The sequence below is a fragment of the Anopheles maculipalpis genome, chromosome 2RL (assembly GCF_943734695.1).
Source record: "Anopheles maculipalpis chromosome 2RL, idAnoMacuDA_375_x, whole genome shotgun sequence".
In the NCBI taxonomy this organism is placed as follows: Eukaryota; Metazoa; Arthropoda; class Insecta; order Diptera; family Culicidae; genus Anopheles; species Anopheles maculipalpis.
Window position 1 is genome coordinate 18182811 of NC_064871.1, and position 17763 is coordinate 18200573.

At 41.8% G+C, this 17763-nt stretch overlaps 2 protein-coding genes across 2 annotated transcripts in view; one reads left to right on the forward strand and one right to left on the reverse strand.

The window, feature by feature from the left end:
- Positions 1 to 17763, reverse strand: part of LOC126559613 (E3 ubiquitin-protein ligase hyd) — a 265881-nt gene that overhangs the window by 211651 nt on the left and 36467 nt on the right. The window lies entirely within an intron of this gene.
- Positions 1 to 17763, forward strand: part of LOC126564958 (uncharacterized) — a 43622-nt gene that overhangs the window by 8454 nt on the left and 17405 nt on the right. The window contains exon 4 of the mRNA XM_050222092.1: positions 8825 to 8912. Within this exon, the coding sequence (XP_050078049.1) occupies positions 8825 to 8912 (88 nt within the window). The remainder of the gene's footprint in view (positions 1 to 8824; positions 8913 to 17763) is intronic.

Genomic DNA, 17763 nt, shown 5'->3' on the forward strand with positions numbered 1-17763 from the left:
TCGTCCCGTATTTTTAGTTCCACAGAGGTGCACACTCCCTCCCCCGGAAAGCACTCACTTTATCACAGCACAGACACGGGAACAGGGAAGATAATCTGGCTGACTTTTTTTTCTATCGACACTCAGCGTACACTACATTTGCCTTGACGGGCAGGGCAAGTTGCATTATAATGCTCCTCTATCGGGTGGCTTGTGTGCTATGCGTTCTTCTGCCTGCCTGGTGGATTATTTCCTTTCAATGCACATGAAGTGTGAAAGTTTGCCGCTCCATCCTCCTCGTTGGTTTACCCGTGGTTTATTTTTTGAGCTGCTCCCTGCCCCATTGTGCTTGTGCTGCAATTGCTTCGATCGATTGAAACGACAAACGTGTTTGTGAAAGGTCAGGGTCATCCTGATGGGATAGGATCCTACGGGAATTTCTCGGAAAACTCACCCGCTTACAAAGAAAATGCTGATGGACCGTATGATGTGCAATATTTTAAATATGGGAAAGGGAAAATTAAGTTCCCGAACGCTTAACGATGGCGCGGTAATTGATTCATCAAGCTTATTAAATTGCAATTGTGTTTTGCCAGTTTCTGTGCACAGAAACACAGAAGTGTTAAAAACAATCAAGCATTCTTATCGTAAAAGTAAGTCATTTGGGAGATTAAATTTAATGCTTTACATCAAGCTTGTTCCCAGTAATTTAAACTGTTCGAGCAGCGCTGGTGCACATTCCACGCCGGTTGTAAGCAATGTAATTTACAATTTAAATTACAGTAGATTGTAAAATTAGATTTCGTTTGGTCTGGTCTGGTCTGGTGCCTTCATATCAATCAAGCATGTGGTTTAAATAGAATAATTGCCTTTTCTTTGATAGGCATTTTCTGTACAAACCGTTGGCAATAAACCTTATGCACTTGGCCCACTGCTCGTAAAGACAAGTGTGGCCAATTTTACCCGCACATCAGTGCAAATTGACGCACACTTTGGATGTAGCAAACACAAACGATTCTTTTTTTGTTTTTTTTTTTGGCTTTCGTTCTGTCCGATCAGTCACCAATGGTCAACACTTAATTATGTCAACAGCGCCGAAGAGATTGTGACGAGCAGTGAAAGTGATAAGATAAATCGCTCCACAATAAAACTCCCAACGCAATCCATCACATCATTTGTGTGTTGGGTCGTTCGGCAAGCCAAGACAAGACAAGAGTGGCTATAATGGGACAGTAAAAATATGCCAACGCACCCGTGCTGTAAGTGTCCCCGGTTGGGAGGTGGCTGGGAAGATCCGGTCCGGTGTCGTGTCAGGGCTTTTTATCGACAAGACGTGACCTCGCACCACCGATGAAAGGTAGAAGAATTTTTTGGTCGATGGGTCGTTTTTGTTTGTCTTCATTTTACTGCTTCATTTATTGATTGGTGCAGAAAGTGTTTGCGATTTTCTTTCACGTGGTTTTTGTTCCACGCCGAAAAGCAAATTAATCTCAATCGGAAGAACTTAATGCGCGTGAGCTTGGACGGAGCATTGCGGTGAGCAAAGAAAGCAAAATGGTAGAAGCTTTTAAGACTGTTGACAGCTTTTCTGCGCTGGCTGGAAAGTGCTACCGTGTTCGATTAACTTGGGGTTTTGCGTATGGTGCTGTGTGTTTGAATTTTTCTTTAAAATTTTAAAGTTAAATTCTTGCTTGTAAACACGGTTAGGTGTTGGGTATTGTAAGTAATAACTTACTTACTCATCAGGCGCTACAACCGTTTTGCGGTCTTGGCCTGCCGCAGCAGAATCTGGAACCGCTTACGGTCCCGCGCTGTCTTCTACCAATCCGTTATCCCGTCCTTGATGGCGGATGATTCCACGACATCCTCTCACCTCAATCTGGGCCTACCACGCCTCCTCTGTCCGTGTGGACGACCCAAAAGGACTTTCTGAGCTGGGTCGTCCGCTCAGAACAGTTCAGCTCGTCGTTGTAGCGTCTCCTCCATTGTCCTTCCATACATACGGGGCCAACGATCCTTCTGAGCATCTTCCACTCGAACGCGGTTAAGAGGGCTTCGTCTGTTTTGGACACAGGGTCCATGTCTCAGAGGCGTATGTGAGTACTGGGACTAGAAAGATACGATACTGTCCCAGCTTCGACCGCCGCGACAGATTTTTTGAGGTGAGATGTTTCCTCAATAATAAGTAATTATAAAAATGAATCGGAGATTAAGATAAGCGAAGAGCAATTGGCTTGACTTAGTGTTGATTTTATTTTAAAAACATCTTACAGGATCTTCCGAGGTTTTTGACGCTTTTCCTTATATTTTTGTTCTCGTCTCGAGGTTTCTTGGTGCATGACCATATGTTTTTGTTCTTGTCCCGCAATTTTTTAGCACGTCTCAATATATTTTTGGCTTTAACTACTGATTTTTTTACCACTTTTTGGTATGCTAGATCATACAGAGTGAATTTCTCAAATAAAGGTTTATCTGCACTCCGAAGGAAAAGCTGTAACTATAACTTGTTTTAGCGTTCAAGTTAACCAGGGTGTACAAATAAAATAATTTTCACATAATATTGCTGTTATTATTATAATTAATTAATTACTGTTATTAGACTATGATGTTACGAAAAAAATAAATAAATAAATTTGATGTGTTTTCAAAATTATTTTTAGTATGATTGGAATTGAACAACGACGTATTATTTTGTTGTAAGGAGCACGGTCCAATCAGTGTAAAAAATCAAATCCGTGAACAAGTTTTTTCATCGAACCGAATGCTGATAAAATTTTACATTTTGTGTCATGCAATATTGGTAAAAAAATTTGTGAAAATTAATTGTTTTGTACCCTGGAAAATTTTATACTCAAACAAGCTATATTTACAGCTTTACAGCTTTTCTAAGAGATAAACTGTTATACGCCAAAAAATCAAAAATATATGGGAATGTGTCATAAAATTGTGGGGCATGGACAAAAATATTTCGTCACGCGCCAAAAATCCTCGGGACGAGCACAAAAACATATGGAAACAAGACAAAAAAAAAACATAGGCAAGTGTTAAAAAATGCTGGGATACCCTGTAAATACATACAAACAACATCTTATCATTATAAACAAATATCTTAAGAAATACTTATTTTGTCCGAATAAAATTAGTAAAATATCCAGCATGTTTGTGCCTAACGCTGGGCAATCCAAGGCGGTAAAAATACCGGAAATTGTAATTTAAAAACTCGAAGGATGACATTGAAAAGAAACGACGCTACAACGAACATGATAAGAATAGTTTACTGTAAGAACTAGGAAACAAACAAGTCCAAGTTGTACCATCGAAGAGTGAGCTTTATGAGCTACAAAGCCACAGCATGACTTGCCAAGTCCAAGCAAGAGGACTTAGCCACCCGTAGTGTGATGCAACGACATTCAACGACAATTTGAATTAATTCCTAAAGCTTCACATGTCATGTTTCAAAATAAATTGTTGCACTCAAAACTCAATACTACTTCACAACGAATGTACCCATTAAAAATTAAATAATGATAGTCATGTCCCAAGCACGTGTCACCATAAGTGCTGCACCAAACAGAACGAGGTTAAGAATGTTCACCGATTACCACGTAATGTTGGAACCGAAAGACCCGAGTTTGTTCTACCGACCATTTACCCGGCAGGACGACAGCGACTGAATGGATCAATTAATATCAGACACTCGGGTGTCCCGGGAACGGGACGTACGACGAATTGTGGCCATCGCTGAACAAACAGGAAACTACTCTAGGTCCGGCCACGTGCTAATCGGTTAGGTTTGTGCCCGAGAAATGAGGCTATTGCAGAGCCGCACTGTACGACTTACTAAGCTTCACCTCATTCGCCCGCTAAGCGCTAAGCGAAGCAGTCCAATTGGAATAAATCGTATGCTCTCCCCTCCCCGTTTGCCGGCATTTGCTTATCGAAAAGTGTGACAGCTGACCTGGGCTCCGAGCGGCTTGTGGACTTTCTTTAACAATTTTGTCCCTTTTTTTCGCAGACAATTTGGGTCAATAGCCTGTTGGCGGGTCAATCAAGCTGCTGCTGCTGCTACTACTGTTCGTGGTGGGTCGGTTTAGTAAGAACCGGCCACAACTCGTAAGTCGGAAACGGCGAATCACAACAAAACGCATTAGAACACATTACCACCGTTCCGTTTTTGTGAGGTTTCAGATGTTTCCTCGCGGAGCGGAATACTATCGAGCGTAAGGATCTAGCTCAAACGCGAGTTTAATTGCCCCTTTACCGGCGCCAGAATCTGAAAACCTAACCTCATTCACTTTCGTTAACCTCCTTCACGAGTGTTTCGGTTGTTTCTGGTGGTCCGTGTGCTGGTCTGGTAGGCAGAGACCCTAATTGAAGCTTTAGAAGTAATGCTGGTAGGACAGCTTTACTCGAGCCAATGCAAATACTGTTAGAAAAGGCGTTAGAAAATGACAAGAAAATTGACACAGAACCACGATTAGATTCTAACGACTAGATAGATAATTCGCGTGCTCGTCCGAATGTGAAGTTTATCATCAAAGTTCAAACTTTAGCCCTCCTTTAGGAAGGGGATCCACTCCAATTAGGGAGTGACATTTTTTTCGTAAACTTTTTGTTTCACCAGGATGATCACTAATGACGCAAAATTTGCTCCATACTGTGTCGTACTTTATCACCCAACCGTGGCAGAGTTTGTGAAAACTTTCATCCCAGGTTCAGTCCAAAGTATGGTCTCTACACTGGACCACATTACAGGTGCTATTCTACCCTATAACCTTGTACCGAACTGATACAACTCAAACATTGTTTATTGTTTTTCGTGGGGGACGTGCAATACTCTCGAGAGTAGGGAAATATTGGGTTAGGTAAGAATAACTCTGCATCCATCCATCCTGTGCTGTTGAAACAACAAGGTGGAAAGACAATAAACCATGCTACTTGAGTACGCCCGAGTGGTGCTTCCATCTGAGGAAAGGAAAGCAACCGAAGCTTTACTACTTTACCTTTTTTGGGGTAGATGTTGAGACCGTTTTGTCACCGTGTAAAGGGAAGCGATACAGTGGGAAGCATGTGGTGCAATCGATGGAAAGAAATTTCACTTTCAAAGCATCCAATAGGAACAGGATTGAAGGAAGTCAACATCAGCCGACCGGAAACATGATCTGTTGAGATGTATCGGCAGATGTTGATTGTCACTTCAGGGTTCTTTTCAAAGATGAAAGCAATTCTAGTCTAATCGCTACAGTCCTACCTCAACTACTTTGCTTCTTTTTATGAGGTTTCGTGTATGTAGCAAAATGCTTCAAATATTAAGCAATAATTCAATTGTTGTTGCTCTTAACCAGTCCACTCGATAGGAGTGATAGGCTTTGGCAATTGCCATCGAAAAGTGCCTCTGATACGGTTCCCTTATCAGGGTGTAGCACTCTTTCTGATAGGTGTTTATGAATGGGCTACCTTTATGGCTGTAAAAACCTCATTCTATTTGCGTGTCGTCTTTACGAGTACATCATACGAATTGATATGCCAATCCTCACGTTTTCTTTAGATTTAATTTATCATTTTATCTTATCCCCACTATAATCTCGCTCAGAGCGCCGCCTGCAATAAGCTTTGTGCGATTCCTATCAATAGAAATTCTAAAGGTCAGCGCAAAGATGATGCATAAATAAGCATATTGCCTTGGACATTTTCTATCGAACTATCATCAATCCCCCCACCTGCGGTCGATACTTCTTTGAAGGCTTATAAATAAGCGATAAATGTCACCAACGATAACCCTCGCATTAAGCGCTTTCCGAGCAAGCGTAATTGAATCCGATAGCTGGTTCACGTTGCCTATGTCAGAGCAATTATTGCAGGCAGCTTAGTGCAATTACGAAGCCCGTGTGTGTTTCGCTTTTTTATCCGATCGGCGAGGCAATTGTAATTAAAGCTGAAGCTTAATAGGCAAAATATGTGTACTTTCATTCAATTAATATTTATATATAAAACATAGGGAACTATTATGCAGTAAGAGGCGTAATAGGAAATTGAATTGTTTTAAGTACCTTCCCGTTTTTTTTTAACTTAATTTTTAACGGATTTTTCTCTGAACGGCCCACGTGGCCGCTCAGGGCCCCTGAAACCCAACAAGAATTGGTTGTTGTAAATACTGGCGAATGGAAGGGGCTCCGGTGGAAGCCTCGAGACACTTTTGGTTTTGATGGTGATTGACTCTGATATCCATTCCACCAAAAGCCTCCACAATTCGCCTCTGCCCGCGGTTAATAGGGGCCCAAAAACGATTTCCGCTTAGAGCTAAGGGTTTCCTCAGAAGGGCTAAATCCGTCTTTGCATTTTGTTGTGTTCCGTAAGGCTGCACCAAACAAACACAGTGAGCAACACCGCAATGTACAATAGAATGATCACAAAGTTAAAATCTTCATTCTTCCTTAGAGTATATAGAGGATTATCATTCTATTTTATTATTAAATCTTTTTTATTCCGCTAGAACGGTCTGGCCTTATTGCATTTCGTATTTCATCATTATTCACACGTTAAACATTCATTCTTAACACAAGGTTTGCTCGATATGATATGATCACATTCGCTAGAACCCTGTCTTGTAGTCAGTTCATAAATAATACCACATGTACTACTAGGTCGTGTCCGTAAATAAACTCCGATTGCACTCGGCGATTCTTTTCTTTTATGGATTTTTATTGTACTCTGCAGTCTAGACAGGAAGAAGTGTCCATTCTCATCGTGCATTAGCAATAAAACGGACCCCAAAACGGGCTGTCTTCTCGTTGCAACTAGCAAGCAATCTACCACGCTATTGAGACGTTTAGCTTCAGCCCGAACTCCTCCTATAATGGATTACTGTTAGTAGATGCGTTCCGATCAGAACCGATGCGTTATCAGCTGCTTGTTCCATAGTGGACACTCGAGTACTTTGTCTGAGTACCGTCTCGCTGTGTGTCTTCTTATATCGATCGGTCCGTTGCTCAAGGTCATCGGAAACAGCGTCACGGCGTTCTGATCATCAAAACCGTGGCGCTCCCGTTTCGTCGCATCTCGTCGCACATCGGAACATGATTAGAAAGGCGATTGAATGGTAGAAGAACGGTTCCCTGGTGGGTACGCTTTTGCACATCGCTTTCGTCTCTAAAAACAGATACACCATGGCGCATTTCGTCCATGGAAGCCATGTCTGCGAAGGGTAGGGTATCCAAAATGCATTATTTATTTACCTCAGCAAGTCTACACTACGGACCAACACGCTTCACCCATGCGAGTGATGAAACATGGCACAAGCTGTATTATTTTAACACATTTAATTCGTACACGCTTTCATTTTTGCCTTCGATACTTTGCTTTGGTCTGTTCCGATTGAGTTTTGAATTTGTTAGGTTGAACGAGGTGCTAACTGTAGTAATATTGTGGCGTTACGTTGGACATCTCTGGAAGTATTGCTTAAAAATATTTTTTTTTTAACGACCTCTGGAGGTCATGCCGGTTATCTAATGGCTTACGAAACTTAATGGTTATACCCAGAAAGTTCGATAGAACTCCGGTCCTGCCGCATGAAGACGTTTTATTGCCAATAAAACGGTTTTCTTATGTACATGCCTAAAAAAATCGAGCCAAATCGAGCTTCACTAGTTGTGCAGAAACAATATCAATACCACATCAAGGACGATCAGGAATTTACTCTTCCCAAGAGCTATCATTCTTCAGAGATAATCCTCGATCGTCTCCAAGACTGGGTTTCTTAGCTGGATCTCATCACTTCAGTGCAGTAAGCTATTGTCCTTTTTACAAGTTGAAAAGCGGTTTGGCAACATTTGGTTACAGGCAAGGTTCTTCCGTTGTACTTAGTGAAGATCGTCAGTAGCTACTTGGATGGGATAGCATCCAGGGTAGCTTTGAGCACTGCGATGTTTACCCGTTGCGCACGTGTACCGTAGCTTAGTTTACTCGAACCCCTATTGTACATCTTATACACACCAGATGTACCAAGATGTTCCTGTTTGTAGACGAGACTGCCATTGTAGAAAGGAGGAGAAACGTGGTAGAGTACACGGGCAAGACCCAGCGATGCCTTAATGTTTTTTCCAAACATGCTAACATTTGGAAGATCAAAATAAACTCGATAAAATCCCGATCGGTGCTGTTTCCTCTTGCCTCTAGATACGTGCACATTAGCAGCCTATACCTTTAGATCAATCGCAGGTCCTAGCTATCATTACCGAATAGACTAGCGCTTTAGAAACTAATATTTGCACAAATGGCAACGTACGATGTTTCGGTGTAGGGGTCTTTTGCATAAACTCACTTGGGTACAAATTACGCTATGACCTGCGCGAATGACCTGCTCAGGGAGAGAAGGAGACCTCTCTTGGGATAAAGATAGTTAGATAACACAGTTTAATATTACAGCTAATTATATGGATTGGATTGGATAACATGAGGTAATGTAAAGAATTTACATTAGAAAACAGCATAGGAAATGTACCAAAATATATTCTGAATATTCTGAATATATACATTTAAACATATCTACATATCAATAACACACCATAAAAGCAAAAAATCAAACAAGTGCTGATAAATAAGGCCTTAAATTTGTGTATCACTCAAAATCGCCCAATATCCCGCTGGACAGTGTTTAACAATCTGCTGATGATACGAATGCCACATCAATTGGCACGTACGCACGTATTCACGTTTGCGCTCAATCGCGGTCAAAAGCAACACGTACATTAGTATGATGTTTTTTTCCTCTGCTTTTGCTCAATATCAATCTACCACAAACCAATTTCAGACAGTGAATTAATTACTTGTATGTTTCTCTTTGCAGGTCGAAAAATTCCGGATATTGAGCAAATTTTGCGTACGGTTCGATCCGCGTGGAATACACCGAAATCGCAACGATCGCATCTGCAAAGGTAAGAGAGCACTCTACTTCAAGTGGTGCCAAAGGGAAGGTTTAAAATGTTTGCTACCAAGAACTTTTTTCACCGAACTGACCTACAAAAAGGTGCGTTAAAGGACCACCGTGGAAAACACAGGGTAATGTGGTGCGCGGCTTTACTAAAAATCAAACCAAGAATCCAGTCCTATTCCACTACATTCCAACTAGGTCTACGCGATTTCCTAGCCCTTCCTGGCCTGCTTTTAAATGGTACTAATTAAATTATAATCCACGCACCCGAGACATTCAAATTTTCCGTTCCGTTGCTATATGAAATACTATCAACGCCACAGGACCTCCCCGGGCACACCGGAATGTTCTTTTTTTTCCTCCTCAATTTTTATTACACTCAGAAACCGACGTTAAGGTTTCTGACCCTCAGGTGCAGGAAGTATGGTAGCTCCGGGTTCGGATCTTCCGGTGAGTCGCGCGTGCTTGCCACAAAACTTCACAAAACGCCCTCCGAAACACAATTACGATGCCACCTACCTTGCTGCTAAGAGGGTTAGGTTAAGACGCGTGAATAATTAAATAAAAACCCTCCACCCGCTTCACGCAATTCCGGTGGATGAATATGGTTGAATGTGGCTAGGACGAAATAAGCAAAAAAAAAAAAAACGGAACCAAACATCCTGCTAACGGTAGCTAAAGCGGGAGCCGAAACATGAACAACTCCACAATTATTCACGAGAAAATGAGCTCAAACTTCCGCTGGTAGATTGTACGGGTTTTGGGTAAGTTTTTCACTCCTTTTGAACGCTCAATTGTCGAATTGGAAGGTTGTTAATGTACTGTAAAACGTGGCCCTGATGATAGTTAAAATTCATTTTAATATGCACGTTAAAACAGCCACAGTTCTGGGGCAAGCCCTCCGAACCGTTCAACAAGTCCGCTGAGCTGAGTTCGTGCATAATCGCTGCACCTTTTAGTACCGATTTTGTTAGTTCCCTCTAGGGCCGTTTAATAATGACTCCGAATCCATTCGCTGTTACGCTCGATTGGTCCCCTGATTGGAGTTTGGGTCAACTGTTTACGATACCCTAGAGGTGAATAGATTCCCACTTTTGAGCGGAACCCCTTCCGGTCTCATAAAAAGCGTCCATTAAGTGGTTAGGCAATGCCAAAACAGCAGCATATCCTTCACAGTCGAGTCGACTTTGCCATTCCTTAAGCTGGACCCATCAATAATGCAACGTTGGCTTGCTGGCATCATCCGGCGAGCACGGTAGCACGTGTGGACGTGTTTGGGAAATCATCAATTTTGGTGTTGTATAGTCGACGCTACGCTTACCCGACACCTGATAAACTTCAGCTGGTGCGTTTGTGATTTTTTGTTTTGTGGAGGGCCCCTCTTGACAGCACACCAAACTTTTCTTCTCCTGGGTAATCAGACTGAGTGTGTGGAGTTTAGATTTTCCGAGTGAAACATTTCTCAAGATCACATTGTGCATTGCGTAGAATCGTACTGGTGCCGGATCGATTAATGTCTCCCGATGCTCTAAAGCAGGGGTCGGCAAAGTACAGCCCGCGGGAAAAATCATATTGATTGTATCCGGCCCGCGAGAAAAAGTACGCGTGAAGAACACAAAATCCATCAACTTTGTCGTATCTGGTTGTGTTACTCGACGAATATTTACAACACATGTAAGGAACTGAATTGCCCAAATCCTGTAGCATTGCTTTTTTATTAGCAGGTTGTTTGTGATAAAAATATAAATGTTGTAAGTGTAGTTATAGTAGGAGCGTCAATGGTAAACTCAGTTCATCCGCGAGCATCAAACCTTCGACAATTATTAAAAATTGTGCGGGAAAGATATTCTACATCATACTATTGTTTATTAACGGAAAAGCTCTATTAAAAATATTCCAATTCAAAGACGTGTTATCCAATGAAAAATAGCGTTATAAATTAGCGTTTTGTAACCGATTTCGTAGGTTACCTTAATAATTTAGATTTGTAAGTTTCAAGGTAAAACAATTTTAAGTTGTGAAAAATATTCCTTGGTTAATCAAACTATAAACAAAAATTGGCATTGTTCAAATCCTAGGTCGTTTTTGATAAATTTTAACCATTTTAACGACTGCAAAACAACACAAGCTTTTGTCAACCACGACTTTCAAACATATGTGAAATACTAAAAGAAATCTACATTTTTTTATTAACTCTAGAACAGCCAGGTAAAAATCTACAATTTAAATTAAATCGATTTTTACAAATACTTGCCACAAGGAGACATTTGAGAGAGACTTCATTTAAATTTAGATTTGTTTGCTTGCTTTTTTTCGTATAACAGTCTGGCCCTATTGATCCCTTTTGGGGATTTTTGGCATGTATTGTTCAAAATATTTTTCGTAATGAAATATCTGAAATCACAACACCGATCATGTCTAACAGGCCACCATTCTTAATCTAGGACAGATCTTGGACCAAAGAATTAAATATCACTGATTGATATATACACCAATCCATGAAGAGAATAAATTAAAATTATAATCATTTTCTCAAAACGGGAAGGATCCGGTGGTAGAAGCAAAAACGGCGGTGGTCTTCGAACGGCTGAACCGGCAAATTCCTATTCGGCCATTAGATATTCGGCCTGACCAACAGTGGAAGGGTCGGTAAAGCAAAAATAAAGAAGAATTATTTTTTTTAAATTGACTGTCTGTTCTTATTTAACGTTAATTTATTTAAAATTGTGCAAGCATGATTTTACTATAAATTTATTATAGTACCTTGTTCATATCTTTCAAAATTCCTTTGGGGAGCTAGGCTCATAGTTTCTATTTAATTTTTCCTGTCCTGTGTTCCTTTCTGTGACCGACCGAAGTGTACCTGCCCCTGGCTCCAGGAAAATGGGGCAAATCATATAATGTTTTCTCCCATTTTGTCTAATCCATTTGCGAGCACTTGAAATGATTCGTCATTCCCGTGGTACTGGCAATCCCGGAGAGTAATGATGATAAATGATGCTCAACAAATAGAACGATTCGACATTCTACTAGAAACATTAATAACAGTAAACTAAATCTCTTCCAGGTCTTATTGTAATGGTTCAGACCCCAAGAGAACTTTTCACTTCACCCAATAATAGCTCTCTTATTGATGGAGCGCCACCTATGGTACAGTAGCGTAAACTAATACTGGACCCTTGCAAAGTAGGCAGAGTAGCATCAAAATCCGAAAAAGGGAAAGTGGCACCTACAAAAAGTTCATGAACTTCGTTATGTACATGAATAATTTATTAACTATTATATTTGTGCTCCAGCTGCTTTGCTGGCCAGACCCCTAGAAGTTGGTCAGTGTAGTTGCCCGTTATTCTGTCGTTGCGTGAGGACCAAAGTACTGGACCTTTGCGTGTTTGAATGAAGCCTTGCGGAGGGTACACATTAGATTCTTTTGGCGACAACTGGAGCGCATAAGTTAGTTTTATTTACTGAAAATAATTGTTATTTTTCGGTATATTCAATTGTTTGTTTTTTTAGTGTAAATTTTAACCTAGTTTTTTTGGGCCCTTCTCTCCCCGGATGTAATGCGGCTTCGTACTTTACGGTGTCTCCTTATCAAGAAATTTATACGATCTGACAGGACAAACGCAACCGTACAAAGAAGTAAAAAAGTGCAATTGAATTACGGTTTGTCGGATCAATGTAACGACTTCTGACAACGGAAGAGATGTGCGCATCCTGCACAGTGTGGGCCTTTTTTCTCTCTGGGGAGCAAATTCCTAGCTTCAAGTTCCATTACTTCGCACCGACTAGGACAGAGTGCAATGGAACAAAAGCGTACACAGTTGTAAATGTTAAATAAATAATTTAGCACATGTTCTATGCTAGATTACAAGCAGGATGATACGGTCTTGTCAAACATTGTTATAAACTTTTGTTGATTTGGGACTCGGTTGAGAACAATCGCCTGTTAGAGATAGAAATGTTGCATGCAAAGCTACGGAACGGGACAGTAATATGTTCATCAAGCGATTTCAACTACAAGAAAGTTTTCTTCTATGAGTCCTTACAATAGTTTATTGGTACGATCATTCAACCGGTTGTCTTTTTGCTTAAAACTACCAACCATAACCTAACGCTTTTGTACGATATAATCACATTCGTTTTAAAGAGAAGAAAAAAAACTTTCCAGCTTATTCAAGTCTACACAATTAATATACAATAAATTAACAAACATTCACTTGGCGTTTCTTTCCCTTATCCGTTTCTCCCAGTATTGTTCCGTTAGTGGGATTTCGAATTAGCACCCCGATGGGTGCTGTTCGCCCCCAACCACCCGTGACGTGTCCTTTGCTTTCCGCACCTTGCGCTGCATCTTCCGCTCGTGCGAACTCTCGTGACTTTGGCAGTGATCTTTCCGCGCGAACGTTTTTGAACAGTAGCGACAAGCGTGCGGTGCCTTCCCAGTATGCTGGAACCCGTGCCGGCGCAGATCGTTCTTGTGAAAGAACGCTTTCGGGCACAGCTGGCACTGGTACGGTTTGTCGGTGCTCGTGTGCCGCTCGAGATGGTCGTCCAGTGCAATCTGTTCGCTAAAACACTTCCCGCACGTAAGGCAGCGGTACGGTTTTTCGCCCGAATGATGCCACTTGGTGTGCTGGGTAAGACCGCACTGCCGGGCGAAGGTGCGCCGACACTCGACACAAGCGTACTGGTCGCCGTAGTTGTTGGTTTTGCGTGTAGATTTCTTCGCCGTTCCGGTGTTGGGTTTGCTGTCTGATGCTTCCTCGTTCGGTAGGGTTAGTAGGGCGGTGCAGGGTGACTGATGGGGTGCATGGAGTGGCATTAAGGTCTCTGCCGCTAGATGATTATTGTCCTGAGGAGGAGGAGGAATAGGAGGAGGCGATTGCGATGTGTCGGACAGAGCCTCCATCTTGACGCAACTTCCACCGGCCATGGTAGATGGCGAAGGACTGTGGTAAGCGGACGGGATAAACTCCTGCTTGATCGCTATCGGTTGTTCCATCGGGGACATTAACGGTTGGATGACGGATGATTCCAAGTTCCATGCGTCGTACTTTAGTGTTGGAAACGATGATTCCAACGTGCCTAGTCCCATGCCCGGGAAGGATGGTGAACTTTCACCATAACCCATGGGAGATACGTTGTACGGTTGGTAAAGATCGTTCCCGCCCGGAACATTGCACACGCTGGTCAGTGAGGGATCCGTGTAGCCGATCGGTGGTGCCGGTACATGGTTACCGTTCATGTAAACCATCCCGAACGGTTTACTGTTGTAGTTGGATTCTTCCGCGGTGGGTAACACCTGACCCGGTGGCGAAGGATACAAACTTGGCTGCTGCATTGGTGAGCTGGGAGCAACAACAGGTGCCAATGTACGTCCCGCTGCTTGGGTGTAGTAACCGTGCGGTACCAGTCGGGCACTGTTGGGGGAAACCGCCCTCATTGGCTGCCGATGCTGCTGCTTGGGCGGATTGTTTTGTTGCCCGTGCAGATTGGATCCATAGTTTGCCGGCTGCTGATGTTGTTGAAGATGATGATGATGATGATGCTGATAATGGTACGATACCGTGTGAGGGTAACTGTTTTCCGTAGCATCAGCCTCGGATGCTACGCTCGGTGAGGAAGTTTCTGGCGAGACACGTTGAATCCGATCTCTTCCGGACATCGGTTGGAAGAAGTTGTTCTGTTGAACGGTAGATTCACAGCTGTGACGGATACTCTCCAAGTTTGCCGGTGGGGATGTCATCCAGTCCCCAATCGGTGCACTATAATCACTGTAACCGTACGGAATTGTGTTCCAGGCAACACTCAACGGATCACTCGCCATAATATCGATCGTGTTGGCTTGCATTCTGCTACACACGGATGCTTTCTCACGTTCACTGTACACACGACACACACTCAAACAAGCCCCTAGCTTTTCCCAAGATCGTCCTTCCACTCGGTTGTGGGAAAATTTTCCGACTGTTACGTGATCTATGCTCGGTTGCAGCTTTTATACGGTGACCCTGTTCAGACGATCCTAGAGAAAGAGACAGAGTGGATCGTACACTTTTTCGTTCGATCTACCACCAGATTGACCACGCACCATTCCGAGGGCGTAATTCTTGTGACACGTTATCCTGCTAAGACCGGGGTACATTTAGTGCTACCTGTGTATCCTGTTGCTCCAAGCTTCTCGTCGTACCAAACATAACCAAACTGTGTGTACCTGCCGTGCGTTTAAAGGGAGGGCGTTGACAGATGCAATTTTACCTTACTCGTTTTTTTTTCCACTTACCTTTGGTGATGGAAGAAGAAAAAAGCTCAACAGCATTTGTTGAGAAATATTTAGTTAAACATTTTAACCGTACTGTCTAAGACGAAACCAAATACACGTTGGTCTAAGGTCGTCTACCCGGGCTAAACCATACATTTTGTATGGGAGTTTTCTATTTTTTCCGGACTGTAAAGCTAATTTTTATTTAAGCTTTTTGCTCGTCATATTTGCGTGAACAATTTTAAGAAATGTGAGGTTTAAAAAAATATTCTTGTATTTATTTTACGCTTCTAAAGCGGTAAACATCTACAGTGGCATGTCAGGCGCCAAGCATACTTTTTGTATAGGATTTTGCATTTCCAGTTTTGTTGAACCTCTAGTTGGGCTAATCCGTTAATATACATTTTAAAACTAAACTTAATTTAACAACAACAAAAAACATAGAAACTATTATTTATGGTAAGAAGATTTATGGTCGGGGTGTCGGAAATGTTTCAAACGAAAGGTTTATCACTCAGTCATGAATAATTAAAGCAATTGCTCAAGCACACGTAAGTGAAGACTGTCAAAATATGTGTTTGACCGTACCAGTACGCCGATCGTGCATCGAATATATTCTTAAATAGGCTTCCAATACAAAAAAAAACTTTATTTTTAATTTATTTTAATTTAGCTGCACAGCAAAGGGATGGGTTATCAAGGAATGTGATGCAATTGTGAGACATTTGAAGTCATATGCCAATTTTACTACCCTTTGTAACAAAATCCTCACAAAAGAAACTTAAACGACTGATTTAAGCAAAAAAAATATTCCTTTTTGTACGAAAAGGTGAACAGGAAGTTGGTCTTGGCATTCTATAAATTTCAAGTATATATGACTTCCCTATCAAAAGATTTAAAGGAACTAAAGTTCAAAACTTTCACAGGTAGGAGGTCAGGATGTAATAGGGTTAAATAAACATGCTAGAACGGGAAAAGCTTTTCTTAAAATCCTTGTACCCCTAGTAAATTGTCTTCAACTAATGGTAAACACTTTATAGCCACAAATTACACATATTTTCGTCCGTTTCAACCGATATATGTCAACCGGTGACAATGGGTCAAGTAGTTTCTTTACATTAAATTACAACTAAAACAGTCATGTCTGCATCTCTTTCACTCTGTTGGATCGTTTACGGTGCGTTAATTCGTGCGATCGCATATGATCACGCCGTGCGAATGGTTTCGAACAGACCGAACATTGATATGGTTCATCGCCGGTGTGACGATACTGATGGCGCCGTAGATCTCCCCGATGGTTAAATGTTTTCGGACAGTCTTCACACTTGTACGGTTTGTTAATTGTAACGTGGCGCAGAATGTGTCGTTGAAGTCGTATCAATTCGGCGAACCGTTTACCACACTTTTCACACCGGAAAAGTAGCGTTTCCGTATGGAGTTTATTTTTATGATGCGTAAGACCAGCTTTGCTGGCGAATTGCTTATTACACTCCTCACAGTGCAACTCGTAAGCGATCGAGCTAACCGTAGAAGATATAAATTGTCCCCGAAGCGATAGATCTTCCACGGATTCCTGATTTCCCACCACTGGTTGTTGCAGGCTGCTCTCATCGATCGAATGATAAGAATACGCTGGTGATATATGTTGATTCTGTATCGCATAATGCGTAGAATCCGATGGAAATGTTTTGCTAGAAAGCGTATCGTTTTGATCAATTGGAGGAGAATGGAATGGAGTTGGGACAGCGTATTCGATGCGGCTGCTAAATTCACTCTCCAAGTACTGCGAAGAAAAGCATATATTGAAATTAACGTTCACCTGTGTTAACCGTACCACGCCGTTACCGTTGCGGGGGATGCCTCCGTCGCTGTCAAGGATGCCGGTGACGACAGCGATTGATAGAATCCAAACTCGGGCTGTTGTTGCTGATGCGTGTTGCAGTGAGGAACATGTCTACCGTCGTATACGGTCGGGTATGGTGGAATGGTGCCGCTGTTCCAATTGAGTGATGAGTAACCGTAGAGACAAGGATATACACCATAATTATACGCAATGTCTAATGTGTGATACGTTTGATCGTTCGCCATGGCCAATGGTTTGTAAGTCTGATTTTCAACCGTTTCCATCAGTTATTAAACGCTTTCCTGACTAGGTTTTACACCCTCACACAAACGGTTGTCGGTAGTAGCTATACGGAAGTAAACAGCAAATCACCGGCTGTCACCGCCAGTGCTGCCAAACTTGAGCGTAAATTGAAATCCCAAAACCTTTCATCAATTAATTTTGCACTCCTTAGTTTCAGCGCTCAGTTTATTTATTTGGTTTACATTTAAGATTGTTTAATTTTAGTTTATTTACTGAATAACCTTTGCTACATATATTGCCTTTGCCAGTTTTGAACATGATAAAGCAAAATACCAAAGCAAAAGGAGTTATCTACCATCGGTCAAATAGCTTTGGCAGAATCTAGCTGTCACTTGCATAATTTCTAGTGAATTCATAAAAACAATATCCTTTTTGTTCAGTGAAAAACCAAATTTTTTGCAGTAAGCCGTATCGAAAAAACCCTCGAAATGTTTGTTCGTGCATTTGGTA